This window comes from Protomyctophum parallelum (genome assembly GCF_964188405.1).
Source record: "Protomyctophum parallelum genome assembly, chromosome: 14".
Taxonomy (NCBI): domain Eukaryota; kingdom Metazoa; phylum Chordata; class Actinopteri; order Myctophiformes; family Myctophidae; genus Protomyctophum; species Protomyctophum parallelum.
The window spans coordinates 3,707,106-3,734,789 of NC_139709.1; the positions used below are offsets into that span (position 1 = coordinate 3,707,106).

Here is a 27,684-nt window from a genome sequence, read left to right on the forward strand (position 1 = left end):
AGCCTTCGTGAGTTCTTTATGGCCTACTCATTCTGACCTGAGATCAGATCTATAGGGGGAAAAACAAGCCTTCGTGAGTTCTTTATGGCCTACTCATTCTGACCTGAGATCAGATCTATAGGGGGAAAAACAAGCCTTCGTGAGTTCTTTATGGCCTACTCATTCTGACCTGAGATCAGATCCATAGGGGGGAAAACAAGCCTTCGTGAGTTCTTTATGGCCTAATCATTCTGACCTGAGATCAGATTCTATAAGGGGAAAACAAGCCTTCGTGAGTTCTTTATGGCCTAATCATTCTGACCTGAGATCAGATTCTATAAGGGGAAAACAAGCCTTCGTGAGTTCTTTATGGCCTAATCATTCTGACCTGAGATCAGATTCTAAAAATCTCTTCTACATCCCGACAGTTTTCTGGAAAAAAAGCTATGTTTCTATGTCAGTCGTTCTTCGATTAAAAATAAATAAATAGCAGACCTACAAGCTCGTAGCGCGCCACTCGGTGGCGCGCTATGAGCTTGTAGATCTGCTATTTTTCAATAGTTAAAAGCATAACATGATGCTAACACCAAAAGGGGTTCCCACCCAAAATGGCTTAAATATAACCATTAGGCCTTATATAAACATTTTTCACGTCAAGGACCCCTAAATTGACACTCATGTGACCTCGCGGACCAAATGTGTGTTCACAGAATGCAATTGACAAAGACTTTAATTTGACACAAAAGAAGCCAAATGTGTTTGTTTAGATTTTTCTTTCTAGAGCGCGACCAATGCTAGATTTTCTTTTGTCCAATGCCGACCATGGTTTGGGGAGACCTCGTCCTAACATAATTATATCCTGAACTAACCACTTGAACCCCAGCTGAGCATCCATATTCTGTGGGTAACATTAGTAATATATATATATATATATATATATATATTAGGGCTGTGAATCTTTGGGTGTCCCACGATTCGATTCGATTCCGATTCTTGGGGTCACGATTCGATTCAAAATCGATTTTTTCGATTCTACGATTCTCGATTCTCCAAAAACGATTTTTTTTTTTATTCAAAAGATTTTTTTTCCAGATTCGAAACTATTCTCTATTCAAAATGATTCTTGATTCAATACATAGGATGTCATCACAATCTACTCCAGCCAACTAAAGTGATTAACTTGAAAATGACTGAAGACATGATGTTTACTGTAAGGGTGAGGGTTAGGGTGAGCTTACATTTCATATTATAAACACCATGTAGTGAAAACTCCTGTAACTAACCAGAAATAAAATCTAAAAAAAAAAAAAAAAAAAAAAATAATAAATAATAAAAAAATTGATTTTTGGAAATTATGAATCGATTTTGAATCGTTCATAACGGGAATCGCGATTCTAATTCGAATCGATTTTTTTTGACACCCCTAATATATATATATATATATATATATATATATATATATATATATATATATATATATATGTATATATAGTCAATCTACAAGCTCGTCACACTTCTTTGACCCCGTTGTGAGCTTGTGGATCGGCTATGTTTGGCGAAGCGATTTAGTGTAGACAGGGGAAAAAAGCTAGTCTACGTTTACAAAGTCTAGTGGTTGAAAAGTTTAACCGCTGGCCTGGGCCGTGGCTCAGCGGTCCAGGCACCTTGGCCGGTAGTCCAAGTCTGCCAGTGTGCCGCGGGTTCGATTAGCAAACGTAGATAACGTCGTTATCACAAACGTAGGCTAAATACATGCATGTGAGACACATTAATTGTGTCCGAACATATGTTTTATTAATATTCATTAATTCCTGCCATAAAAGAATATGCTATCTAACATTATTTAATTGAATTGCGATAAATACATTAAAACTTCATTATGTAGGCAGTCATTTATTGGACTGCTGTTTCTGTTAACACCAAACGTCCGTATTATTATTGTGAGCAGAGCTTGTAGATCGGCTACTTTTGATAATTCTTTACCAAAAGTAGGCCTACCCGATACAAGCTCACAACACGGACGTTGCGTTGCTTATAGATCGGCTATTTTTCATAGGCCTATGTTATTTTAAAATAACCTTTTTATCATAGACATATAGGCCTAAATGCCTGCAAACATATTTTCATTAACCTATTTTTTCTTTATTCATTCATGAATTTAAAACTTAAAAAAAATTGTCCTTGCAGGGAGGTGACAGCCTGCAGTCACTTATTTGATACAGTCTGTTCCTAGCGAAAATTCAGCAGCAGCGTTTTGACTGGTTTCTTGTAGTCAGTTGATCCTTCATATCCAAATGAGTGAAACGGCCGGGATGATTTGTTTATTTTTCAAACAGTTCTTTATGAGGCGATCTGAAAAAACCTAATGGGGATTTCATGCAAATAAAAAGTACATGAACCGGCGGACCTACAGCGCCCTCTACCGATATTGACGTCAGAGTCGGTGCTCCCCATACAGGGAGTATTGTCCGAAATGATCACTATAGAGTCCACTAGAGTCTGGATCCCCGTATGGGGGGTAGGGAGTAGGGAACAACCCTAGCAATTCGGATGCAGTCCAAGTCTGCCAGTGTGCCGCGGGTTCGATTAGCAGTGTGCCGCGGGTTCGATTAGCAGTGTGCCACGCGTTCATGACGACCTTTGCTGCATCTCTCTCCTGCTCTCCCTCCCACTGTCCTGTCTGTCTCCACTAATCAATTAATCATTAAAAAATAAAAAATAAAAAATAACAAAAAACAAAACCCTACCACTTAAACGTGATTGGCTGTGCCGGCCGCCCCGACCACTCACCTTGATGGGGAAGTTGGGGGGTCTGAAGTAGGGCTGGAAGCCCACGGGCCCGCCCTGCTGCAGGATGGCCTGGTGGGCGGCGTGGAGCCCCTCCCCCAGCCCGGGGATCCCCCCCGCGTCATCCTCGTTGTCGTTGTTGTTGTTGTTGTTGTTATGGCGACCGCCGGGGGGGTTGTTGTTGTTGTTGTTGTTGATGAAGTGGTTGTCCTCGTCCTCGTGGTCGCCCAGCAGGTAGGAGTGGAGGTCACTGAGGAGGAAACAGTGTAGGGTTAGGGGTAGGGGTTACATCCCCTCCTCATGGTCGCCTAGCGGGTAGGAGTGGAGGTCACTGAGGAGGAAACGGTTTAGGCATTTAGCAGACGCTCTTAATCCAGAGCGACTTACATTACGCAATAACAAAAAAAAGCATGGCATACATCATAAATTAACGCAAGATTACCCCGCGCTAACCTCCGCAGACAACCACGGAGGCGCGGACCCCCACAGCAGAGGTCGCAATTCTAGTGCTTTCTACATAACATGCTATAAGTCTGTATCAAATGCTATCTAAGTCAACAGAAATGCTATCTAAGGGGGTAGGGTAAGTGCTATGGGCCATGATGGAGTCTGAAAAGGTGGGTTTTCAGGCTACGGCGGAAGATTGGGAGTGATGCTGCAGTTCTGACTGCAATGGGAAGTGCATTCCACAGTTTTGGAGCCAGAAGGGAGAAGAGTTTGGAACGTGTGGAGCGTTGTTGTCCCGGCGTTGTTTGGCTCTTCAAGAAAAATGTACACTACCACGAAAAATCTCCGTCGACTAGGACGCATTGGTTCCCAACCTTTTTATACTGAAGTACCACCTCAGAAAATATTTGGCTCTCCAAGTACCACCATAATAACTGGTACAGGAGCGTAGACCTGCCCTTTGTTGTTCCAATAATGCTGCTGTTCTGACAAAACTCTGTCTAATCACTATAATCAGCACAACTAATGATATTTCTAATGTTGTGATTAATAATCCATTCTCGAATCCTCTATTAACGGCTATAGGTGTGCTGTCAGTCATGCTCATTTCAGCACGGCTGGATAGCTCAATTCAACCAAGAACTACCTGTAGTAATATAAAATATTTCATTTCACTTTTGTCTTTTTTTCTCCTATTTTTGGGGCGACTCTTCTGCGTACCACCAGAGGGCGCTCAAGTACCACCACAGTGGTACTAGTACCAGTGGTTGGGATCCTCTGGACTAGGGTACCTTTTAAAAATGGCAAAAAAATTGGGGAACAAAATGTAAAAATGCATTTTCAGCCTATTCGGTTTCGGCCCGAATAGGCAGAAAATATATCACCGAATAGTGTGTGCAATTAATGCATTCAAAAGAGCTGAATACATGTTTTATGGAGCCATAATAGTGATTATTATTTAACCCATTCTGACCTGAGATCAGATTCATACGAGGTTTCCACTGGACACACACTGGTCTGATTAAACCCATTCTGACCTGAGATCAGATTTTAAAAAATGTCAGTCGTTCTTCGATTTTTCAAAAATAGCAGACCTACAAGCTCATATCGCGCCACTCGGTGGCGCGATATGAGCTTGTAGATCTGCTATTTTTCAATAGATAAAGCATAACATGATGCTGACACCAAAATGGGTTCCCGTTCAGAATTGGTTAAGGTACGGCCATGACAGCAATGGTAGGCAAAAATACATATAATATTATTAATCATATTCGGTATTCGGTTTTCGGCCAACTGTTTCCTATATTCAGTATTCGGTTTCGGCCAAGAATTTCCCTTTCGGTGCATCCCTACTTTTCTCACAGACGAAAAACTAAATAAAACTACGCTACGATGACTAAAACTAAGACTAAAATATATTGACACTAGACTTCGTCAACAAATAATAACCACACTAAAATGTTAGGGAGGAACTAGTGGAGAAGAGATCTGGTATGCTTGGTTGTATGTGCAACAGTGTGTCTCTCTCTGGAAACAGTGGGTCTGCGACATGTTGTGAGCTTATTGATCTGCTATTCAGTATTTTAGCCGTGACGTGAGCGCCCCCTCCTGAGATACTTCCGGGTCCTACTTTTGTGTCGCTTTTGTGTCCCCATGGAGTTATACTGTGACGCTCCGTCGGACTAAATCTGAGACGAAAACAACCACGAAAGTCTCATTTTACCGCTTTCATCGCAACAACAAATCTGACAGTGACAGGCCGTCTGCCCCACACGGAATACCATCGCCATTTTATTTCATTGTGTCAACTAAATCCTCATTAATTGCAAACTAGATTCAACATACTCAAGCCTGCACACATTCTAAATATGCCCCCGAAATATTGTACTGAGCAAATGGACTGTTACCACCTTCAATAATAATGATAATAATAGTCTGTATTGTCTCCACTTTCATATATTTTCTTTGTCATGTACAAAACATTAATAATTCTACTCTTGGAAGCATTAAGACCCATTTTAACCCTCACTGGCTTCATTTCTGAAAAATAACGTCAATTTAAAAAGATCCACGCGTTTAGATATTCTATTTACAATGAGATGCGGACGGGAGCTGGTGCCACTTGGACCTGGACGTAACGTAGCACGACAAAATGACGTCGGACTTAACCCATTCTGACCGGGCACCCATTTTGGTGTCGGCATCATGTTATGCTTTAGCTATTTAAAAATAGCAGATCTACAAGCTCATATCGATACGAGCTTGTAGGTCTGCTATTTTTTGAAAAATCGAAGAGCGACTGACATTTTTAGAATCTGATCTCAGGTCAGAATGGGTTCATCAGACCAGTGTGTGTCCGGCGGAAACCTCGTATGAATCTGATCTCAGGTCAGAATGGGTTATAGATCAGATATATATATAGATAGGGCCACTCACAGGACGTATCCCACGGTGAAGGTCACGTAGTGAGCTTATAGATCAGATATATACTCACAGGACGTATCCCACGGTGAAGGTCCAGGCGTGGACGAGGCGTTTGAGCCACTGCCGCGTGTGACCCTGCTCCAACAGCGCCGGCAGAACCACCTGCAGCAACAGCAGCTCCAGAGACAGCTCGCTGACCGGGGCGTCGCTAGGGGGAGGACAGGAGAACAGTTCTGTTCACTTCACAATGTCTAAACAACGCAGGAGACAGACCTCAGAACAGTTCTGTTCACTTCACAATGTTTAAACAACACAGGAGACAGACCACCGTCATACAGAGTAAAATATAAATGCTTCCGTCGTACAGTCTGGAGCAACGGAAGCTCTGATCATGAGTAAAATATAAATGCTTCCGTCGTACGGTCTGGAGCAACGGAAGCTCTGATCATGAGTAAAATATAAATGCTTCCGTCGTACAGTCTGGAGCAACGGAAGCTCTGATCATGAGTAAAATATAAATGCTTCCGTCGTACAGTCTGGAGAAACTGAAGCTCTGGTGATGAGTAAAATATAAATGCTTCCGTCGTACAGTCTGGAGAAACTGAAGCTCTGATCATGAGTAAAATATAAATGCTTCCGTCGTACGGTCTGGAGCAACGGAAGCTCTGATCATGAGTAAAATATAAATGCTTCCGTCGTACAGTCTGGAGCAACTGAAGCTCTGGTCATGAGTAAAATATAAATGCTTCCGTCGTACAGTCTGGAGCAACAGAAGCTCTGATCATGAGTAAAATATAAATGCTTCCGTCGTACAGTCTGGAGCAACGGAAGCTCTGATCATGAGTAAAATATAAATGCTTCCGTCGTACAGTCTGGAGCAACGGAAGCTCTGATCATGAGTAAAATATAAATGCTTCCGTCGTACAGTCTGGAGCAACGGAAGCTCTGATCATGAGTAAAATATAAATGCTTCCGTCGTACAGTCTGGAGCAACGGAAGCTCTGATCATGAGTAAAATATAAATGCTTCCGTCGTACAGTCTGGAGCAACGGAAGCTCTGATCATGAGTAAAATATAAATGCTTCCGTCGTACAGTCTGGAGAAACTGAAGCTCTGGTGATGAGTAAAATATAAATGCTTCCGTCGTACAGTCTGGAGAAACTGAAGCTCTGATCATGAGTAAAATATAAATGCTTCCGTCGTACGGTCTGGAGCAACGGAAGCTCTGATCATGAGTAAAATATAAATGCTTCCGTCGTACAGTCTGGAGCAACTGAAGCTCTGGTCATGAGTAAAATATAAATGCTTCCGTCGTACAGTCTGGAGCAACAGAAGCTCTGATCATGAGTAAAATATAAATGCTTCCGTCGTACAGTCTGGAGCAACGGAAGCTCTGATCATGAGTAAAATATAAATGCTTCCGTCGTACAGTCTGGAGCAACGGAAGCTCTGATCATGAGTAAAATATAAATGCTTCCGTCGTACAGTCTGGAGCAACGGAAGCTCTGATCATGAGTAAAATATAAATGCTTCCGTCGTACAGTCTGGAGCAACGGAAGCTCTGATCATGAGTAAAATATAAATGCTTCCGTCGTACGGTCTGGAGCAACGGAAGCTTTTATTAGACACCGATCATGCCCCTTTCATCTCCTTATGAGTCATGATGTCCATATAGAACACTGTACCTGTACAGCATGACGTTGTATTGTAATATAGAACACTGTACCTAGTGTACAGCATGACGTTGTATTGTAATATAGAACACCGTACCTGTACAGCATGACGTTGTATTGTAATAAAGAACACTGTACCTAGTGTACAGCATGACGTTGTATTGTAATATAGAACACCGTACCTGTACAGCATGACGTTGTATTGTAATAAAGAACACTGTACCTAGTGTACAGCATGACGTTGTATTGTAATATAGAACACCGTACCTGTACAGCATGACGTTGTATGGCAGGAAGTGTGGAAAGAACAGCTTCATGATCCTGACAGGAAGCCACAGCATGAGCAGCACGATGGAGCCGAACACCACCTGAGACAGACGCACACATTTAACATCTTTATTTGCATTCACATTTTACAAGAAATGTCTTGAACACAAACAATAGTGGATGTGCAAACTGGATGTGAAAAACTCTACAACAAGTGCTCCAGGATACAGATCACGGGTACATAAATCATTCTCCATATATAATGGCGACCTGCCAATTATTGCAGACACTGAACAGAATTTTGCCGATGCCTGATCAGCTCTGGGCTTATTGGGCGTGCCTGCAATCTGCAGGCCCTTCACCACTGATTTATGGTCAGAGTGAAATTCAAGTAAATGTCTCACAAAGTAAAGATGACATTGCTTCATGTGCCTTCAATCAGACTGCACGATTTATACTACAGTTTGTCATATCGATATCGTCATTGTGACCACGGTTGAGAGACACGCACGCACACACACACACACACACACACACACACACACACACACACACACACACACACACACACACACACACACACACACACACACACACACACACACACACACACACACACACACACACACACACACACACACACACACACGCACACACACACACACACGCACACACACTGAACTGACCACAGAGAGAAGGAACCTCCGGAGGTGTCTGTAAACAGGCAGGTGGATCATCTCCTGCACCGGGTTGAAGTCTGGGTCGTTCAGGTTCCTCAGGAACCACAGCACGCCCGGCCGGAGAACCTACAGCACGCCAAAGACAACCACACATTAACCCAGGAACCACAGCACGCCAAAGACAACCACACATTAACCCAGGAACCACAGCACGCCAAAGACAACCACACATTAACCCAGGAACCACAGCACGCCAAAGACAACCACACATTAACCCAGGAACCACAGCACGCCAAAGACAACCACACATTAACCCAGGAACCACAGCACGCCAAAGACAACCACACATTAACCCAGGAACCTACAGCACGCCAAAGACAACCACACATTAACCCAGGAACCACAGCACGCCAAAGACAACCACACATTAACCCAGGAACCACAGCACGCCAAAGACAACCACACATTAACCCAGGAACCACAGCACGCCAAAGACAACCACACATTAACCCAGGAACCACAGCACGCCAAAGACAACCACACATTAACCCAGGAACCTACAGCACGCCAAAGACAACCACACATTAACCCAGGAACCACAGCACGCCAAAGACAACCACACATTAACCCAGGAACCACAGCACGCCAAAGACAACCACACATTAACCCAGGAACCTACAGCACGCCAAAGACAACCACACATTAACCCAGGAACCACAGCACGCCAAAGACAACCACACATTAACCCAGGAACCACAGCACGCCAAAGACAACCACACATTAACCCAGGAACCACAGCACGCCAAAGACAACCACACATTAACCCAGGAACCACAGCACGCCAAAGACAACCACACATTAACCCAGGAACCACAGCACGCCAAAGACAACCACACATTAACCCAGGAACCACAGCACGCCAAAGACAACCACACATTAACCCAGGAACCACAGCACGCCAAAGACAACCACACATTAACCCAGGAACCTACAGCACGCCAAAGACAACCACACATTAACCCAGGAACCACAGCACGCCAAAGACAACCACACATTAACCCAGGAACCACAGCACGCCAAAGACAACCACACATTAACCCAGGAACCACAGCACGCCAAAGACAACCACACATTAACCCAGGAACCACAGCACGCCAAAGACAACCACACATTAACCCAGGAACCACAGCACGCCAAAGACAACCACACATTAACCCAGGAACCACAGCACGCCAAAGACAACCACACATTAACCCAGGAACCACAGCACGCCAAAGACAACCACACATTAACCCAGGAACCACTCGGTGGCGCGCTACGAGCTTGTAGATCTGCTATTTTTCAATAGCTATAAAGCATAACATGATGCTATAACACCAAAATGGGTTCCCGTTCAGAATGGGTTAATGCAACCCCCTCTCTCTCTCTCTCTCTCTCTCTCACCTCTCGGAGCAGCAGGATGAAGGAGGCGAAGTAGAAGACGTAGACCATGCCCACCAGCCAGTGGAGGAACATGGTGGTCCCGGGGGCCGAGTCGAAGCTCGTCTCCCTGTCCTTCAGAGTGGCGTCGAACATCTCCTGCAATGGTGGACACGGTGGGACGTTTTACCATGAGATATAGACTGTAGTAGAGCCGTTTTACCATGAGAGATAGACTGTAGTAGAGCCATTTTACCATGAGAGATAGACTGTAGTAGAGCCATTTTACCATGAGAGATAGACTGTAGTAGAGCCATTTTACCATGAGAGATAGACTGTAGTAGAGCCATTTTACCATGAGATATAGACTGTAGTAGAGCCATTTTACCATGAGAGATAGACTGTAGTAGAGCCGTTTTACCATGAGATATAGACTGTAGTAGAGCCGTTTTACCATGAGATATAGACTGTAGTAGAGCCGTTTTACCATGAGAGATAGACTGTAGTAGAGCCATTTTACCATGAGAGATAGACTGTAGTAGAGCCATTTTACCATGAGAGATAGACTGTAGTAGAGCCATTTTACCATGAGAGATAGACTGTAGTAGAGCCATTTTACCATGAGATATAGACTGTAGTAGAGCCATTTTACCATGAGAGATAGACTGTAGTAGAGCCGTTTTACCATGAGATATAGACTGTAGTAGAGCCGTTTTACCATGAGAGATAGACTGTAGTAGAGCCGTTTTACCATGAGATATAGACTGTAGTAGAGCCATTTTACCATGAGAGATAGACTGTAGTAGAGCCGTTTTACCATGAGAGATAGACTGTAGTAGAGCCATTTTACCATGAGAGATAGACTGTAGTAGAGCCATTTTACCATGAGAGATAGACTGTAGTAGAGCCATTTTACCATGAGATATAGACTGTAGTAGAGCCATTTTACCATGAGAGATAGACTGTAGTAGAGCCATTTTACCATGAGAGATAGACTGTAGTAGAGCCATTTTACCATGAGAGATAGACTGTAGTAGAGCCATTTTACCATGAGAGATAGACTGTAGTAGAGCCGTTTTACCATGAGAGATAGACTGTAGTAGAGCCGTTTTACCATGAGAGATAGACTGTAGTAGAGCCGTTTTACCATGAGATATAGACTGTAGTAGAGCCATTTTACCATGAGAGATAGACTGTAGTAGAGCCGTTTTACCATGAGAGATAGACTGTAGTAGAGCCGTTTTACCATGAGATATAGACTGTAGTAGAGCCGTTTTACCATGAGAGATAGACTGTAGTAGAGCCATTTTACCATGAGAGACAGACTGTAGTAGAGCCGTTTTACCATGAGATATAGACTGTAGTAGAGCCGTTTTACCATGAGAGATAGACTGTAGTAGAGCCGTTTTACCATGAGATATAGACTGTAGTAGAGCCGTTTTACCATGAATTATAGACTGTAGCAGGATGTACATTAATTTCACCATGAGATAGAGTCGGAGTCACCAGGGGTGCCCAAAAGGTAGATCGTGATCTAGCAGTAGATCACACAGGCTGTGCAGGTAGACCACATGACATGCCCATAAAATATATAATTTAAATAAAAACTAAAACTATTTTTTGTCATCTCACACTTTAATTAAAGTGACTTCACTTGATTAATTTGATTAATAGACAAAAAAGGGAAGCTCAAACCCAAAATGCAATAACCTTTTTCCATTCCCCATTCCAAGTGCGTTTGCCTAAATATGTAACTATTTTCACCAATGGGATAATATCTGGTTGAGCTGGTCATTTTGAAAGTACCTCTCAAGTCTAAAAAGTGTGGGCACCTCCTGAGATGGACTGTAGCAGGAGGTACCGTACATTAGAGTTCTCATCGGGCCCGAAAATTAAGGCCCGGCCCTAACTGGGCCCTAACTGATCAGGCCCTAGGCCCGGCCCGGCCCGGCCCGACAAATTAGCATAGATTTTAGGCCCGACCCGGCCCTAAAATGTCGGGTCGGGCCTGGTCGGGTTTGTGCAGAATTTGAGAACTCTACACAGAGTAAAAATGAAACGCCAGTCAGCACCATCTTCATAATAGATAAATACACAAACAGACAGAACAGAACTATTATTTTTATTATTCTAAACATATTCAATATATATATTTATTTTTTCATGGAGCCCCAGGCCCGGCCCGGCCCTACTGATTAGCATACATTTTAGGCCCGGCCCGGCCCTAAAATGTCGGGTCGGGTCGGGCCTGGTCGGGTTCGGGCAGAGTTTGAGAACTCTGCCGTACATTCATAGCGTGAGCAGTTTCATCATGCACTACTTAAAATGAGTCAGTGAGGGGAAAATAGACAATGTGAGTGAGCCAGTTAGTAAATAGATGATATGTGAGTGAGCCAGTTAGTAAATAGATGACGTGAGTGAGCCAGTTAGTAAATAGATGATGTGAGTGAGCCAGTTAGTAAATAGATGATGTGAGTGAGCCAGTTAGTAAATAGACTATGTGAGTGAGCCAGTTAGTAAATAGATGATATGTGAGTGAGCCAGTTAGTAAATAGACTATGTGAGTGAGCCAGTTAGTAAATAGACAATGTGAGTGAGCCAGTTAGTAAATAGATGACGTGAGTGAGCCAGTTAGTAAATAGATGATGTGAGTGAGCCAGTTAGTAAATAGATGATGTGAGTGAGCCAGTTAGTAAATAGATGATGTGAGTGAGCCAGTTAGTAAATAGATGATGTGAGTGAGCCAGTTAGTAAATAGATGATGTGAGTGAGCCAGTTAGTAAATAGACAATGTGAGTGAGCCAGTTAGTAAATAGACGATGTGAGTGAGCCAGTTAGTAAATAGACAATGTGAGTGAGCCAGTTAGTAAATAGATGATGTGAGTGAGCCAGTTAGTAAATAGATGATGTGAGTGAGCCAGTTAGTAAATAGATGATGTGAGTGAGCCAGTTAGTAAATAGATGATGTGAGTGAGCCAGTTAGTAAATAGATGATATGTGAGTGAGCCAGTTAGTAAATAGACGATGTGAGTGAGCCAGTTAGTAAATAGATGATGTGAGTGAGCCAGTTAGTAAATAGACAATGTGAGTGAGCCAGTTAGTAAATAGATGATATGTGAGTGAGCCAGTTAGTAAATAGATGATGTGAGTGAGCCAGTTAGTAAATAGATGATGTGAGTGAGCCAGTTAGTAAATAGATGATGTGAGTGAGCCAGTTAGTAAATAAGACAATGTGAGTGAGCCAGTTAGTAAATAGATGATGTGAGTGAGCCAGTTAGTAAATAGATGATGTGAGTGAGCCAGTTAGTAAATAGATGATGTGAGTGAGCCAGTTAGTAAATAGATGACGTGAGTGAGCCAGTTAGTAAATAGATGATATGTGAGTGAGCCAGTTAGTAAATAGATGATGTGAGTGAGCCAGTTAGTAAATAGATGATGTGAGTGAGCCAGTTAGTAAATAGATGATGTGAGTGAGCCAGTTAGTAAATAGATGACGTGAGTGAGCCAGTTAGTAAATAGATGATGTGAGTGAGCCAGTTAGTAAATAGATGATGTGAGTGAGCCAGTTAGTAAATAGATGATGTGAGTGAGCCAGTTAGTAAATAGACTATGTGAGTGAGCCAGTTAGTAAATAGATGATGTGAGTGAGCCAGTTAGTAAATAGATGATGTGAGTGAGCCAGTTAGTAAATAAGACAATGTGAGTGAGCCAGTTAGTAAATAGATGATGTGAGTGAGCCAGTTAGTAAATAGATGATGTGAGTGAGCCAGTTAGTAAATAGATGATGTGAGTGAGCCAGTTAGTAAATAGATGATGTGAGTGAGCCAGTTAGTAAATAGATGATGTGAGTGAGCCAGTTAGTAAATAGACGATATGTGAGTGAGCCAGTTAGTAAATAGATGATGTGAGTGAGCCAGTTAGTAAATAGACGATATGTGAGTGAGCCAGTTAGTAAATAGATGATGTGAGTGAGCCAGTTAGTAAATAGACGATGTGAGTGAGCCAGTTAGTAAATAGATGATGTGAGTGAGCCAGTTAGTAAATAGATGATGTGAGTGAGCCAGTTAGTAAATAGATGATGTGAGTGAGCCAGTTAGTAAATAGACAATGTGAGTGAGCCAGTTAGTAAATAGATGATGTGAGTGAGCCAGTTAGTAAATAGATGATGTGAGTGAGCCAGTTAGTAAATAGATGATATGAGTGAGCCAGTTAGTAAATAGATGACGTGAGTGAGCCAGTTAGTAAATAGACGATGTGAGTGAGCCAGTTAGTAAATAGATGATGTGAGTGAGCCAGTTAGTAAATAGACGATGTGAGTGAGCCAGTTAGTAAATAGACGATGTGAGTGAGCCAGTTAGTAAATAGATGATGTGAGTGAGCCAGTTAGTAAATAGATGATGTGAGTGAGCCAGTTAGTAAATAGATGATGTGAGTGAGCCAGTTAGTAAATAGACAATGTGAGTGAGCCAGTTAGTAAATAGATGATGTGAGTGAGCCAGTTAGTAAATAGACTATGTGAGTGAGCCAGTTAGTAAATAGATGATGTGAGTGAGCCAGTTAGTAAATAGATGATGTGAGTGAGCCAGTTAGTAAATAGATGATGTGAGTGAGCCAGTTAGTAAATAGATGATGTGAGTGAGCCAGTTAGTAAATAGATGATGTGAGTGAGCCAGTTAGTAAATAGATGATGTGAGTGAGCCAGTTAGTAAATAGATGATGTGAGTGAGCCAGTTAGTAAATAGACAATGTGAGTGAGCCAGTTAGTAAATAGATGATGTGAGTGAGCCAGTTAGTAAATAGATGATGTGAGTGAGCCAGTTAGTAAATAGACAATGTGAGTGAGCCAGTTAGTAAATAGATGATGTGAGTGAGCCAGTTAGTAAATAGATGATGTGAGTGAGCCAGTTAGTAAATAGATGATGTGAGTGAGCCAGTTAGTAAATAGATGATGTGAGTGAGCCAGTTAGTAAATAGATGATGTGAGTGAGCCAGTTAGTAAATAGATGATGTGAGTGAGCCAGTTAGTAAATAGACTATGTGAGTGAGCCAGTTAGTAAATAGATGATGTGAGTGAGCCAGTTAGTAAATAGATGATGTGAGTGAGCCAGTTAGTAAATAGATGACGTGAGTGAGCCAGTTAGTAAATAGATGATGTGAGTGAGCCAGTTAGTAAATAGATGATGTGAGTGAGCCAGTTAGTAAATAGATGATATGTGAGTGAGCCAGTTAGTAAATAGACAATGTGAGTGAGCCAGTTAGTAAATAGATGACGTGAGTGAGCCAGTTAGTAAATAGATGATGTGAGTGAGCCAGTTAGTAAATAGATGATGTGAGTGAGCCAGTTAGTAAATAGATGATGTGAGTGAGCCAGTTAGTAAATAGATGATGTGAGTGAGCCAGTTAGTAAATAGACAATGTGAGTGAGCCAGTTAGTAAATAGATGATGTGAGTGAGCCAGTTAGTAAATAGATGATGTGAGTGAGCCAGTTAGTAAATAGATGATGTGAGTGAGCCAGTTAGTAAATAGATGACGTGAGTGAGCCAGTTAGTAAATAGATGATGTGAGTGAGCCAGTTAGTAAATAGATGATGTGAGTGAGCCAGTTAGTAAATAGATGATGTGAGTGAGCCAGTTAGTAAATAGATGATGTGAGTGAGCCAGTTAGTAAATAGATGATGTGAGTGAGCCAGTTAGTAAATAGATGATGTGAGTGAGCCAGTTAGTAAAGAGATGATGTGAGTGAGCCAGTTAGTAAATAGATGATGTGAGTGAGCCAGTTAGTAAATAGACTATGTGAGTGAGCCAGTTAGTAAATAGATGATGTGAGTGAGCCAGTTAGTAAATAGACGATGTGAGTGAGCCAGTTAGTAAATAGACGATGTGAGTGAGCCAGTTAGTAAATAGATGATGTGAGTGAGCCAGTTAGTAAATAGATGATGTGAGTGAGCCAGTTAGTAAAGAGATGATGTGAGTGAGCCAGTTAGTAAATAGATGATGTGAGTGAGCCAGTTAGTAAATAGATGATGTGAGTGAGCCAGTTAGTAAATAGATGACGTGAGTGAGCCAGTTAGTAAATAGATGATGTGAGTGAGCCAGTTAGTAAATAGATGATGTGAGTGAGCCAGTTAGTAAATAGATGATGTGAGTGAGCCAGTTAGTAAATAGATGATGTGAGTGAGCCAGTTAGTAAATAGATGATGTGAGTGAGCCAGTTAGTAAATAGATGATGTGAGTGAGCCAGTTAGTAAATAGATGACGTGAGTGAGCCAGTTAGTAAATAGATGATGTGAGTGAGCCAGTTAGTAAATAGATGATGTGAGTGAGCCAGTTAGTAAATAGATGATGTGAGTGAGCCAGTTAGTAAATAGATGATGTGAGTGAGCCAGTTAGTAAATAGATGATATGTGAGTGAGCCAGTTAGTAAATAGATGATGTGAGTGAGCCAGTTAGTAAATAGATGATGTGAGTGAGCCAGTTAGTAAATAGATGATGTGAGTGAGCCAGTTAGTAAATAGATGATGTGAGTGAGCCAGTTAGTAAATAGATGATGTGAGTGAGCCAGTTAGTAAATAGATGACGTGAGTGAGCCAGTTAGTAAATAGATGATGTGAGTGAGCCAGTTAGTAAATAGACAATGTGAGTGAGCCAGTTAGTAAATAGATGATGTGAGTGAGCCAGTTAGTAAATAGACAATGTGAGTGAGCCAGTTAGTAAATAGACAATGTGAGTGAGCCAGTTAGTAAATAGACAATGTGAGTGAGCCAGTTAGTAAATAGACGATGTGAGTGAGCCAGTTAGTAAATAGACAATGTGAGTGAGCCAGTTAGTAAATAGACAATGTGAGTGAGCCAGTTAGTAAATAGACAATGTGAGTGAGCCAGTTAGTAAATAGATGATGTGAGTGAGCCAGTTAGTAAATAGATGATGTGAGTGAGCCAGTTAGTAAATAGATGATGTGAGTGAGCCAGTTAGTAAATAGACAATGTGAGTGAGCCAGTTAGTAAATAGATGATATGTGAGTGAGCCAGTTAGTAAATAGATGATGTGAGTGAGCCAGTTAGTAAATAGATGATGTGAGTGAGCCAGTTAGTAAATAGATGATGTGAGTGAGCCAGTTAGTAAATAGATGATGTGAGTGAGCCAGTTAGTAAATAGACAATGTGAGTGAGCCAGTTAGTAAATAGATGATGTGAGTGAGCCAGTTAGTAAATAGATGATGTGAGTGAGCCAGTTAGTAAATAGATGATGTGAGTGAGCCAGTTAGTAAATAGATGATGTGAGTGAGCCAGTTAGTAAATAGACAATGTGAGTGAGCCAGTTAGTAAATAGATGATGTGAGTGAGCCAGTTAGTAAATAGATGATGTGAGTGAGCCAGTTAGTAAATAGATGATGTGAGTGAGCCAGTTAGTAAATAGATGATGTGAGTGAGCCAGTTAGTAAATAGACGATGTGAGTGAGCCAGTTAGTAAATAGACGATGTGAGTGAGCCAGTTAGTAAATAGATGATGTTAGTGAGCCAGTTAGTAAATAGATGATATGAGTGAGCCAGTTAGTAAATAGATGATGTGAGTGAGCCAGTTAGTAAATAGACAATGTGAGTGAGCCAGTTAGTAAATAGATGATGTGAGTGAGCCAGTTAGTAAATAGACGATGTGAGTGAGCCAGTTAGTAAATAGACGATATGTGAGTGAGCCAGTTAGTAAATAGATGATGTGAGTGAGCCAGTTAGTAAATAGATGATGTGAGTGAGCCAGTTAGTAAATAGATGATGTTAGTGAGCCAGTTAGTAAATAGATGATATGAGTGAGCCAGTTAGTAAATAGATGATGTGAGTGAGCCAGTTAGTAAATAGATGATATGAGTGAGCCAGTTAGTAAATAGATGATGTGAGTGAGCCAGTTAGTAAATAGATGATGTGAGTGAGCCAGTTAGTAAATAGATGATGTGAGTGAGCCAGTTAGTAAATAGATGATGTGAGTGAGCCAGTTAGTAAATAGATGATGTGAGTGAGCCAGTTAGTAAATAGATGATGTGAGTGAGCCAGTTAGTAAATAGATGATGTGAGTGAGCCAGTTATTAAATAGATGATGTGAGTGAGACAGTTAGTAAATAGATGATGTGAGTGAGCCAGTTAGTAAATAGATGATGTGAGTGAGCCAGTTAGTAAATAGACAATGTGAGTGAGCCAGTTATTAAATAGATGATGTGAGTGAGACAGTTAGTAAATAGATGATGTGAGTGAGCCAGTTAGTAAATAGACGATATGTGAGTGAGCCAGTTAGTAAATAGATGATGTGAGTGAGCCAGTTAGTAAATAGACGATATGTGAGTGAGCCAGTTAGTAAATAGATGATGTGAGTGAGCCAGTTAGTAAATAGATGATGTGAGTGAGCCAGTTAGTAAATAGATGATGTGAGTGAGCCAGTTAGTAAATAGATGATGTTAGTGAGCCAGTTAGTAAATAGATGATATGAGTGAGCCAGTTAGTAAATAGATGATGTGAGTGAGCCAGTTAGTAAATAGATGATATGAGTGAGCCAGTTAGTAAATAGATGATGTGAGTGAGCCAGTTATTAAATAGATGATGTGAGTGAGACAGTTAGTAAATAGATGATGTGAGTGAGCCAGTTAGTAAATAGATGATGTGAGTGAGCCAGTTAGTAAATAGATGATGTGAGTGAGCCAGTTAGTAAATAGATGATGTGAGTGAGCCAGTTAGTAAATAGATGATGTGAGTGAGCCAGTTAGTAAATAGATGATGTGAGTGAGCCAGTTAGTAAATAGATGATGTGAGTGAGCCAGTTAGTAAATAGATGATATGTGAGTGAGCCAGTTAGTAAATAGATGATATGTGAGTGAGCCAGTTAGTAAATAGATGATGTGAGTGAGCCAGTTAGTAAATAGATGATGTGAGTGAGCCAGTTAGTAAATAGATGATGTGAGTGAGCCAGTTAGTAAATAGATGATGTGAGTGAGCCAGTTAGTAAATAGATGATGTGAGTGAGCCAGTTAGTAAATAGATGATGTGAGTGAGCCAGTTAGTAAATAGACAATGTGAGTGAGCCAGTTAGTAAATAGACGATGTGAGTGAGCCAGTTAGTAAATAGATGATATGTGAGTGAGCCAGTTAGTAAATAGATGATGTGAGTGAGCCTGTTAGTAAATAGATGATGTGAGTGAGCCAGTTAGTAAATAGATGATGTGAGTGAGCCAGTTAGTAAATAGATGATGTGAGTGAGCCAGTTAGTAAATAAGACAATGTGAGTGAGCCAGTTAGTAAATAGATGATGTGAGTGAGCCTGTTAGTAAATAGATGATGTGAGTGAGCCAGTTAGTAAATAGATGATGTGAGTGAGACAGTTAGTAAATAGATGATGTGAGTGAGCCAGTTAGTAAATAGATGATGTGAGTGAGCCAGTTAGTAAATAGATGATGTGAGTGAGCCAGTTAGTAAATAGATGATGTGAGTGAGCCAGTTAGTAAATAGATGATGTGAGTGAGCCAGTTAGTAAATAGATGATGTGAGTGAGCCAGTTAGTAAATAGACTATGTGAGTGAGCCAGTTAGTAAATAGATGATGTGAGTGAGCCAGTTAGTAAATAGATGATATGTGAGTGAGCCAGTTAGTAAATAGATGATATGTGAGTGAGCCAGTTAGTAAATAGATGATGTGAGTGAGCCAGTTAGTAAATAGATGATGTGAGTGAGCCAGTTAGTAAATAGATGATGTGAGTGAGCCAGTTAGTAAATAGATGATGTGAGTGAGCCAGTTAGTAAATAGATGATGTGAGTGAGCCAGTTAGTAAATAGATGATGTGAGTGAGCCAGTTAGTAAATAGACAATGTGAGTGAGCCAGTTAGTAAATAGATGATGTGAGTGAGCCAGTTAGTAAATAGATGATGTGAGTGAGCCAGTTAGTAAATAGATGATGTGAGTGAGCCAGTTAGTAAATAGATGATGTGAGTGAGCCAGTTAGTAAATAGACGATGTGAGTGAGTCAGTTAGTAAATAGATGATGTGAGTGAGCCAGTTAGTAAATAGACGATGTGTGAGTGAGCCAGTTAGTAAATAGATGATGTGAGTGAGACAGTTAGTAAATAGATGATGTGAGTGAGCCAGTTAGTAAATAGATGATGTGAGTGAGCCAGTTAGTAAATAGACTATGTGAGTGAGCCAGTTAGTAAATAGATGATGTGAGTGAGCCAGTTAGTAAATAGATGATGTGAGTGAGCCAGTTAGTAAATAGATGACGTGAGTGAGACAGTTAGTAAATAGATGATGTGAGTGAGCCAGTTAGTAAATAGATGATGTGAGTGAGCCAGTTAGTAAATAGATGATGTGAGTGAGCCAGTTAGTAAATAGACGATGTGAGTGAGCCAGTTAGTAAATAGATGATGTGAGTGAGCCAGTTAGTAAATAGATGATGTGAGTGAGCCAGTTAGTAAATAGACGATGTGAGTGAGCCAGTTAGTAAATAGATGATGTGAGTGAGCCAGTTAGTAAATAGATGATGTGAGTGAGCCAGTTAGTAAATAGACGATATGTGAGTGAGCCAGTTAGTAAATAGACGATATGTGAGTGAGCCAGTTAGTAAATAGATTATGTGAGTGAGCCAGTTAGTAAATAGATGATGTGAGTGAGCCAGTTAGTAAATAGACGATGTGAGTGAGCCAGTTAGTAAATAGACGATGTGAGTGAGCCAGTTAGTAAATAGACGATGTGAGTGAGCCAGTTAGTAAATAGATGATGTGAGTGAGCCAGTTAGTAAATAGATGATGTGAGTGAGCCAGTTAGTAAATAGACGATGTGAGCCAGTTAGTAAATAGATGATGTGAGTGAGCCAGTTAGCAGTAGAGTAGAGTATAGTATAGTAGAGTAATTACCAGTGAACAGACATCAAGCCACCAGCCACAGATGAGTGGGAATAGACCAATTTCCATCACCACCAGTAAGGACACCTGGCATAGGGAGAAGAAAACATATGACCCTTGTGTGAAACCTTTAAATAATAATAATTATATTAGCATTACAATATAGTGCTTTACATTCACGCTCAGTTAACCCATTCTGACCGGGCACCCATTTTGGTGTCAGCATCATGTCATGCTTTAGCTATTGAAAAATAGCAGATCTACAAGCTCATAGCGCGCCACCGAGTGGCGCGCTACGAGCTCGTAGGTCTGCTATTTTTGAAAAATCGAAGAGCGACTGACATTCAGGTCAGAATGGGTTCATCAGACCAAGTGTGTGTCCGGCGGAAACCTCGTATGAATCTGATCTCGGGTCAGAATGGGTTAAAACAACGACTACCTTTTTTCCACTGACGGAAACTACAAATGAAAACTAAGCTATAGCAAACCCCCCTTTCCTGGTTACCTTGACAACGATGTAGCAGACCCCCAGCAGGCGTCTGGATCTGTGGAACCTCACCAGTGAAGCTAATGCCTGGGGGGGACACACCGTTAAGGACGCATACACACATTCATCAACATGGAGCACAACCCACCACCACATCAAATCAACATGGAAGTGCAGTGGTTCTCAACCAGTGGTCCTTAAAACAGTTTGACTGCTGAAAACGATTTACCAGACTTTTAATCAACCCCACTTCACTGCCGAGATTGTTGTATTACCTTTAGAGCATACGCTGAATTATGTGGGCTTTTAATCCGCGAAAATCGAGCGGAAAAAGCTCCCCCCGTTTGTTATGAACGGCCGCACCACCCGCCATCTTGGTACACCCGGAAGACGCAGCACAGGAGCCTCCTCCATGAGGCGTTGAACCCCATTCGTTTGCATTGGCCTCAATTTCCCAGAAGCCCTAGCAGCCCACAGCATGTGACGATTTCCGGTTTCTCCGTCAAAACAAATGCATCTAGTCTCTTTCTCCGCGGCGAAGAAGGATTTTATTTTTATTTATTACATTACGGCGGATTAAACACATAAAACAAAAGTCGCGTATGTCCGATATGGCAGCGACATTAACCTGGAGTAATCCATTCAAAGCACGGAAACTGTTAACACACACATTTTTTTTATTTTTTATTAATCCGTTTGCAAATCTTCTACTAACGTCTAGGTGTGTCTGTCATGCCCGTTTCAGCTCAGCTTGAGAGCTTATTTCAATCAATTGCCCCGTAGTATAATGTTAAATATTTCACGCCACTTTTTTTTACTGCCTTGTCTTGGCACGGTAAAAAAGGGTGATAAGTTGGAATATGTTTTTATAACTTGTGGCCTGTGTTATATATTGCTCTTTTTGTATTTCCCTATTTAACCCATTCTGAACGGGCACCCATTTTGGTGTCAGCATGACGTTATGCTTTAGCTATTTAAAAATAGCAGATCTACAAGCTCATATCGCGCCACCGAGTGGCGCGATACGAGCTTGTAGGTCTGCTATTTTTGAAAAAAATCGAAGAACGACTGACATTTTTAGAATCTGATCTCAGGTCAGAATGGGTTAATCAGACCCAGTGTGTGTCCGGCGGAAACCTCGTATGAATCTGATCTCAGGTCAGAATGGGTTAATGTTACACTGTCCTTTGTCCATCCCGTAAGGGTGTTTTACTGTTTAGTCACTTTTGTTTTGTGATCTAATTTATTTTATTTTTTCTTAGTTAGGTTATAGTAATTGTATGTTTTGTTTCTCATACGGTTAGGGACTTTTAGTTAGGGGTAATTTTTAAAGCTGGGACTCGATAAAAAAAATGAATCTAATTAATCAGAGGCTTTGCGATGAATTAATCTAGATTAATCGCATTTTAATCGCATATCAATATTCAACCCGAGAACAGCGAGAAACCTTTTTTTTTAAATGTTTTTTGGTATCCCAGTGAATCAATGAATAGTGACTACAGGATACCACTCATTTTCAACATTTTACTGTCATTAATATACCTGTTGTGGAAATAATAATAAAAGTCATGTGTTGCCTAGAACTGGAGGTCTGATTTTTTTTTAGTAACAGTAACAAGTACATCTCAGTGACATCACAAAGCTGTACTTACTTCATATTGTTACTGTTTTTTGTCAGACCTCCAGTTCTAGGCAACACAAAATGGGGTGACTTATTATTATTTCCAGTTTTCAGTACTATAGAAAAGTGAGAAACGTTCTGCGGTGAAAAAAAAAGGTGCGATTAATTTATCTGTAGTTAATCGCGATTAATTTTTCTGTAGTTAATTAATCTAAATGAATCGCAATTAGTCCCGGCCCTAGTAATTTTATTTCTTAGATAGCAAGTTTTCTATAATGTAAACTGACACCCTGAAGCGATTATGCACTCTTTTTTTTTTATCTCCGTCCAAAGAAAAAAAAAGAGATAATAAAAAAATCATCTACGACCTACAAGCTCATAGTGCGCCACCGAGTGGCGCGCTATGAGCTTGTAGGTCTGCTATTTTTTTTAAATCGAAGAACCACTGACATAGAAACATAGCTTTTTCAGAAAACTGTCAGGATGTAGAAGACATTTTTAGAATCTGATCTCAGGTCAGAATGGGTTATGTTGGGTCCACGGTACGGAAGGATACGTGACAGAAGATGAGCGAGGTGGCAAGCAGGACGTATCCCACCACGGTGGTGATGAGGCCGTCGAAGTGGGACGCTCTGATCTGCAACAACAACAACAACAACAGGGATATGACATCGTCAATACAGTGACGCGCGGAAATCAATGCTGAATAGCATCGATCAAACGGTCACAATTATTACGCAATAATCATCTGGTCACAATTATCTGAGATAATTATTTTTACATAATTGTCTCCGTGTTGAAAGACATAAATATACATAAAAAAAAAACCCTGAAATAGCAGACCTACGAGATTACTTTTAATAGCTACAAGAAATAACTATACAAGATTATATTATACTACAATCTTGTAGCTATGACATGAACAAGTATGACATGTATAAACTTGGCTGTCATTTCTTGGTATATTTCAGTTATTGTCATATCAGTCCTGTGCACTTTTTGCACTTTCATCGACTAGTGGATTCACTAGTCGACTAGTAAACTAGTCGACTAGTGGATTCACTAGTCGACTAGTTTACTAGTTTACTAGTAAACTAGTAAACTAGTCGACTAGTGAATCCACTAGTCGACTAGTGGATTCACTAGTCGACTAGTGGATTCACTAGTCGACTAGTTTACTAGTTTACTAGTAAACTAGTAAACTAGTCGACTAGTGAATCCACTAGTCGACTAGTTTACTAGTTTACTAGTAAACTAGTAAACTAGTCGACTAGTGGATTCTAGGGCTGTCCCCGACTAAGGATTTGTATAGTCGACTGATAGATGAATAAATTTGCTGTTAGTCGACTAATAGTCGACTGAGCAAAAAAATATATATATTTTTTATTTTTTATTTTTTTTGCCCCAAAAAATTGTATATAAAAATACAATATTTACAAAAATATACAAAAATATTGTATTATTCCACTAGGTCTGTGGGGGACATAAACACATTTGAACATTCTGACTGTTCAAATCTTTTTTTTTAACAACTGAGAGGCTTGTCATTAGCCAGATTGAGCACAGCAGGTGAGATTGAGATTCTGGCGTCTATCAGGCCAAAAAGATTTTTTTTTTATGAACATCGACTATGAGGTGGTCAGTCGACTGAGACCCGTTCCGATCGATTAGTCGACTATTCGACTAATCGAGGTCAGCCCTAGTGGATTCACTAGTCGACTAGTTGCTTAATGCCCTAATGTGAACGTGTATGTTATTTGTATGCAGCTGTGACTGACAACCTTGAACCTTGAAAACAGTGAGCGTTCAACTCAACCAAACGCACGGAAATCAATGCTGAATAGCATCGATCGACGTTCGAATCGATCAATCGACCGACCGACCGCTAGGATTGTCACAATTATTCGTCTACATAATAATCGCCTGGTCGCAATTATCTGAGATAGTCGCAATTATTTTTTACATAATGTGCCGTGTTGAAAAAATAGTAAAATACATAAAGAAACTGAAATAGCAGACCTACAAGATTACTTTGAACCCATTCTGACCGGGCACCCATTTTGGTGTCGGCATCATGTTATGCTTTAGCTATTCAAAAAATAGCAGATCTACAAGCTCATATCGCGCCACCGAGTGGCGCGATACGAGCTTGTAGGTCTGCTATTTTTTGAAAAATCGAAGAACAACTTTTTTTTTTTAGAATCTGATCTCAGGTCAGAATGGGTTCATCAGACCAGTGTGTGTCCATGTGGAAAACCTCGTATGAATCTGATCTCAGGTCAGAATGGGTTAATAATAGCTACAAGGAATAATTAGAAGGTTACATACTATACTGGGTCCGTGCGTGCGTGCACTTACGTATTCCTCAAAGCCCAGGCCCACCACCGTGAAGTGGCCGATGTGGTACGGACAGAAGGCTACAGAGAGAGAGAGAGAGAGAGAGAGACACAGAGAGACACACAGAGAGAGAGAGAGAGAGAGAGAGAGAGAGAGGGGGAAACAACAAGGTCAAGATCATCACTGTACATCCACCACCCCAGCACCTTAGAGTATATATATTTATAGAGAAGGCACCCAGAGGAAATCTTGAGGCGAAATGGACATAGTGGCCGAATGAAGGTATTGCAGCCTGGGCCCCAAACACATGAACGCGCTGTCCGTTGACTAACATTGTACACGTTCACGACGGACGACGCTCGTGCGCGTTCAACGGCAGCGCGTTCATGTGTTTGGGGCCACTCACCATTGCAATCCGTCCCAGAATGCACTCTGTTCCTACCAGGAAGGAGGAGTGAATCCGCCTCATGCGCTTTTGAGCAACTTAATGCAAGTGGATGGGAGGAGAACTCGGGTGTCTTCTCTATAGATATATAACTCTATGCCCAGCACCGACATGTGAGATCCCACAGGGGTTGACACTAAGGGTCTCTCAGAGGCACTTGCCCTTGCCCATCGGGCAAGTAAAGGTCATGTTGTGTACTTGCCCAAAGGTCATGCCCACTTGCCCCGAAACGCCATTAAGAAAATTATAGGTAACATTTGAATTACCGTACAATTTAACTTTTTTTTTTTTTTTTTTTACTTTCTGGGGCTGTGCGATAAAATAAGTCATACCTCAAATCGTCATGCCAAATACCTACAAATATCTTATATATTTTTAAGTCTAGCAACAGTGGAAAACAGCACATTATAGGTAAACAGTGCTCTAATTTGACATTCCACAGGCCATAGGACAGAGAGAGCGCTCTGGCCACGTTCAGGTGTATTTAGACACATCTCTGGTGTTGTGTTTATAGAGTACCGAAGTCCTGACGTAACTCGCTCATCCCTTCGATTCCCCTGGTTCTAAAGTCCTGACGTAACTCGCTCATCCCTTCCATTCCCCTGGTTCTAAAGTCCTGACGTAACTCGCTCATCCCTTCGATTCCCCTGGTTCACGGAAATAATTTCTCTATGGAGAATAACATGGGGTGATCTTAATATCGTCTACTATAAGCGTTGTGGTCCAAAAATAAACAAGCTGTCTCGGCGTTATTGTCAGGGAGGTGTCTCTGTATCGTTTGCAACAGTCAGTCACTCATATATGATACAGTCTGCTTCTAGCGAAAATCTAACTAATTCAGCAGCAGTAACATTAGCGTTTTCTCTCAGTCAGTTGATTCTTCATATCCATATGAGTGAAGCGGCCGGGGTGACATGTTTATTTTTCAAACACAGTTCTTATATGAAGCAATCTAAAAATCCTCCTATGGCGATTTCAATGCAACTAAAAAAATACATGAACCTGGGGACTGACGCCCTCTACTGAAAGTGACGTCAGACTTCGGTGCTCTATAGAGTAGATATTATGTCTCCTCTCAAACAAGCACTCGCCCCTGTTCGGGGCAACCTGAAAGCAAACTCCACCTGCCCGGAAGTTTTATTTACCTGCCTGGGGGGGGGCAGGTGGGCAACCCTTAGTGTCAACGCCTGTCCCACACACTGCACCGCTGCATGCTATGGCGATATGGCTGCATGTTGTGTACAGTACCGTATGCGTGTATGAATGAATGTAAATGTCTGTCTGAAACATACCGAACACCAGAATGAAGAGAGTGTTCAAGGACACCACCCAGAACACGTGCTCCTGCAGAAGACACCAAGGAAGAACACACAAAAAGGATTATAAAATCTCTACTAACTAGTAGTGATTTACAGCAGTAACAATGTGTGTGTGTGTGTGTGTGTGTGTGTGTGTGTGTGTGTGTGTGTGTGTGTGTGTGTGTGTGTGTGTGTGTGTGTGTGTGTGCGTGCGTGTGTGTGTGTGCGTGCGTGCCTTACCAGAAAAACCAGGGAGCCATCCAGGCCCAGCATCTGAGTGAAACAGAAACAGAGGACACCAACTCATCAACACCAGTTCAAAAAACTCATTCGGCACCACAGCGCCATCTGGTGGAGGGCTCTCGCCACCACAAGTGCACTGTCAATGAGAGAGGCTTTTAACTTGAAAGCCGTTTTGGCCAGAAACCGCTGAGTCAGGAAGTAAAAAGCCACTATGTCTGGGCCAAGGAAGCTCTGAGAAAGAAGAGAAGTGGTCACGTGACTGGGCTGCGCCATGACACTTTCATGGGAGCCAAACTCACACCGGTAGTGCAATGAATACATGGCAGAGAATGGAGCCGGCTGGACCAGCTCATAACAAACATTATTTATGAACAATTGAGACCTTTTGTAAAGTAATCACTTCTGGAAAATAACAGAAGACATGATTATCACAGGTTGTTTTCTAATCACTTACTTTTCGATGTGCACAGAGTGCACAGTATATCATTTTATCTGAGGATCTAAACAGCAGCAGGTATCGTTTCTGGCTCCGAAGTATCGCGAGATTTCGCTGCCAGACAGGAAACGGTGGGAAGTATCGCGATACTTGAAATGTGCGTTTAGAAATGTACTTTGTACTTTATGGTATCTCTATTTTTATAGAGATACCATACCTCTATAAACATTACACAGTGTACACATCGAATAACAACACAGCAGACAAT

General features: G+C 41.3%; 2 protein-coding genes across 5 annotated transcripts in view; one reads left to right on the forward strand and one right to left on the reverse strand.

Moving 5' to 3' along the window:
• uqcr11 (ubiquinol-cytochrome c reductase, complex III subunit XI) overlaps positions 1–27,684 on the forward strand; it is a 332,601-nt gene that overhangs the window by 215,484 nt on the left and 89,433 nt on the right. The window lies entirely within an intron of this gene.
• The window catches only part of LOC310870918 (E3 ubiquitin-protein ligase MARCHF6-like), a 66,422-nt gene that overhangs the window by 17,337 nt on the left and 21,401 nt on the right, over positions 1–27,684 (reverse strand). For 3 of the 4 annotated variants that reach the window (XR_014570282.1, XM_083782292.1, XM_083782291.1), the window contains exons 9-19: positions 26,978–27,010; positions 26,732–26,783; positions 24,986–25,074; positions 23,214–23,294; positions 21,055–21,123; positions 20,562–20,636; positions 9,701–9,835; positions 8,264–8,383; positions 7,578–7,678; positions 5,708–5,845; positions 2,770–3,016 (exon numbers count right to left, since the gene is read on the reverse strand). Coding sequence is in view for 3 of the 4 variants with exons in the window: in XM_083782292.1 (XP_083638418.1) it covers positions 2,770–3,016; positions 5,708–5,845; positions 7,578–7,678; positions 8,264–8,383; positions 9,701–9,835; positions 20,562–20,636; positions 21,055–21,123; positions 23,214–23,294; positions 24,986–25,074; positions 26,732–26,783; positions 26,978–27,010 (1,140 nt within the window). In the remaining variant the exon portion in view is untranslated. The remainder of the gene's footprint in view (positions 1–2,769; positions 3,017–5,707; positions 5,846–7,577; positions 7,679–8,263; positions 8,384–9,700; positions 9,836–20,561; positions 20,637–21,054; positions 21,124–23,213; positions 23,295–24,985; positions 25,075–26,731; positions 26,784–26,977; positions 27,011–27,684) is intronic. The other variant, XM_083782293.1, reaches the window with a different exon arrangement.